The sequence below is a fragment of the Poecilia formosa genome, unplaced genomic scaffold, assembly GCF_000485575.1.
Source record: "Poecilia formosa unplaced genomic scaffold, Poecilia_formosa-5.1.2 Scaffold391, whole genome shotgun sequence".
Lineage (NCBI taxonomy): Eukaryota > Metazoa > Chordata > Actinopteri > Cyprinodontiformes > Poeciliidae > Poecilia > Poecilia formosa.
This window is the reverse complement of record NW_006800330.1, coordinates 504,834-507,785: the sequence shown is the minus strand read 5'-3', so window position 1 is coordinate 507,785 and position 2,952 is coordinate 504,834. Positions and strand designations below refer to the sequence as shown.

The following is a 2,952-nucleotide window of genomic DNA, read 5'->3' as shown; positions in this document are numbered from 1 at the left end:
CCATCCATCCATCATCCATCCATCCACCCATCCATCCATCCATCCATCCATCATCCATCCATCCACCCATCCATACACCCATCCATCCATCTGTCCACTCACCCACCCATCATCCATCCATCCATCCATCCATCCATCCATCCATCCATCCATCCATCCATCCATCCATCCATCCATCCATCCATCCATCCATCCATCCATCATAATTTCCTATTCTGTTAGTTTTGCATTAAATTTCTTGTATTGATCAAAGGTGCAGGATAATCTTGAACTATGAGACAAGAGAGTCTAATTTAAAAGCTCAACATTAAAGTGTCTGAGTGCCTGTAAGAGTTTCTGCTGCTTAAATCAAAGGTGGCAACAGGAATGTTTGGTGATGCGTTTTCAACAGTGACATCGATGTGGCTCAGCAGTTCAACCTGAACCAGAGCAGAGTGGAAGAAATCACCATGAGGGAGGAGGTGGGCAACCTCACGCTGCTGCAAGACAACGACTTCGGTACGCGCTTTCATTTTCAGACCAGTCCGAAGACGGGACGGGGGGATTGATGGCGTTGTGTTTTTCTGTCTCGCAGCCGACTTTGGCATGGACGACCGTGAGATGATGCGAGAGGAGAGCGCGTTTGAGGTGGACATCATGGGCTCTTCGGCCTCCAACCTGCTGCTGGAGGCGGAGGGCGGAGCTAATCAGATGGCGGACAAGTCCAATCACCTGGAGTACGACGAGCAGTACAAGGACGACTTCGGAGACAATCCCATGGAGAGCAACGACGGAGGGATGCTTGGTACTAAAGCAGCGTATCCTTAGTGGATTATTTGTGTTATAAAAAATATTAAAACTATTATTTATATTTGTATTTTGATGTAGTCGACAAGCTGCTAAGCAACGAGGATGGAGGTGGCATATTTGACGACCCTCCTGCCATCAGTGAGGGCGTGATGATGCCTCAGGACCACGGGGAGGATGAGGACGACTTTGACGCCTTGTCAGGTCCGTTTCACAAACAGAACCTCACTTTAGTTTAGTTTAATGGAAATCTAACAATATGAAACAAACTCCAGCAGTTCAGTCAAGAGGAGAAATTTGTTTGAAATTGAGAAAATTCACCATTAAGTCGAATACCTGCCCCAGTTTTTCATTTTAGAAAACCAGTTAAAGCTGTACTGGAGAATAATCCTGACATAATGGAAAAAATGCTTAAAAAACCCAACAAATGATTATAATGAGTGTATGTTGACTGTAACTGTATGCAAACCAGCTGCGTCTGGTCTCATTGTCAGCGGGAGCCCCGGACAGTCCGGACTCCGGCCCAACAGAACCGGCGCCGGCCATGACGGACCAGCAGGAGCAAACGGCTCTGGCTCACAACGAGGAGGAAACCTTCGCCCTGGAGCCCATCGACATCACAGGTGACATTAGAAACAGGCGTTGAATGTCGGTCCCTGTTCTGCAGACCCGGTCGGGTAACGTCGGGTTTCCAATCGGTTCCTGCAGTGAAGGAGACCAAGGCGAAGCGAAAAAGGAAGTTGATCGTGGACAGCGTGAAGGAGCTGGACAGCAAAACCATCCGAGCACAGCTTTCCGACTACTCCGACATCGTCACGACCCTGGATTTGGCTCCTCCCACCAAAAAGCTGATGATGTGGAAGGAGACCGGAGGAGTGGAGAAGCTCTTCTCCCTGCCGGCCCAGCCGCTCTGGAACGCCCGGCTGCTGAAGGTACGGCACGGAAACTCCAGGACGGTCAGAGGCGTTCTTCTTTTAAAACGCCATCTTCACTCTAGATGTTCACAAGATGTCTGACGCCGCTGGTCCCGGATGAGCTGAGGAAGAGGAGGAAAGGCGGGGAGGCAGACAGTCTGGACGAGTTCCTGAAGGATCTGGAGAACCCGGAGGTGCCGAGGGAGGAAGCAGCAGCGGCCCATCAGCAGAGAGACATCATGGGTAGCATTTTAACACATCCGGTTTGTTTTCGGGTCGTTGGGACAAGCAGACGACACAAAAGTTATACTCAAGCATAAGCAGCACAACTTCAACATACTTTCACAAAGTAGTAGTAGTACTCACGAAATATATTTCGTAAAAGTACTGAACAACGACAACATAGAGTCATACTAAGAAAAACGAAAAACTAAATTACAAGAACAAAGTTGTACGACTTGATTCTCGTATTAGTTTTGGCTTTATGGCCATGTGACTTTATTCTTATATTATTATGAGATTATTTTTGTAATTTTATCTTTTGAATTTTTTACCGTGGGCCTAATTCTTCGTCGGATGTAACTAACCAAACCATCAGTCATTTAGTATTTAAAAATTACACCATCAGATGGACCAAAATACAAAGTTATGTTGAAAGTTTGGTATTTCAAAGACCAAAATCAAAATAATTCATAAGAATTACAGAGTAACAAAATCAGACAAATGAAAAAAAAAAAAGATTCCCAAATCAGTTTCTTTCAATATAAAACTCATAAAAATTTAACAAAAACTGCAGGTTTGTGTCTGCTGAATGTTTTTGTTCTCCAGTCAGTATTTAGAAATTTTACTCAGGTAAGAGCAGCGATACTTCATAATAAAGTTATTCAAGTAAAAGTACAAGTACAGCGTTGTAATACTACTTACAAGAGTTTGTTTTCCCAAAAGGTTACATAAGTAAATGTAGCTGCATACTAACTACAACAAAGTACTGGTAAGAAAAACGGTAACACTTTATTTGAAGGGGGTTGAATAAGACTGTCATGACACTGTCATAAACATGACATAACCCTAACCCTAGGAAATCATTACTGTTTAAACTTTACCTTTAATAACATAAAGTTACCTAATTTTTAAAGTGCAATCAGTAATTCTTTTATAACAAATTTATATCAGTAATGATTTATTGGTTAATGTCAAGTTGTCATAACAACGACATTTTGAATAATGTCAACTTTGTATTAAAAGTGTCATA

At 43.3% G+C, this 2,952-nt stretch overlaps 1 protein-coding gene across 3 annotated transcripts in view; it reads left to right on the top strand.

Annotated features, from left to right (window-relative positions):
* The window catches only part of rad21b (RAD21 cohesin complex component b), an 8,871-nt gene that overhangs the window by 3,033 nt on the left and 2,886 nt on the right, over positions 1–2,952 (top strand). For all 3 annotated transcript variants that reach the window (XM_007575903.2, XM_016662825.1, XM_016662826.1), the window contains 6 exons: positions 392–498; positions 575–784; positions 868–990; positions 1,281–1,409; positions 1,495–1,718; positions 1,784–1,943. In XM_007575903.2, the coding sequence (XP_007575965.1) occupies positions 392–498; positions 575–784; positions 868–990; positions 1,281–1,409; positions 1,495–1,718; positions 1,784–1,943 (953 nt within the window). The remainder of the gene's footprint in view (positions 1–391; positions 499–574; positions 785–867; positions 991–1,280; positions 1,410–1,494; positions 1,719–1,783; positions 1,944–2,952) is intronic.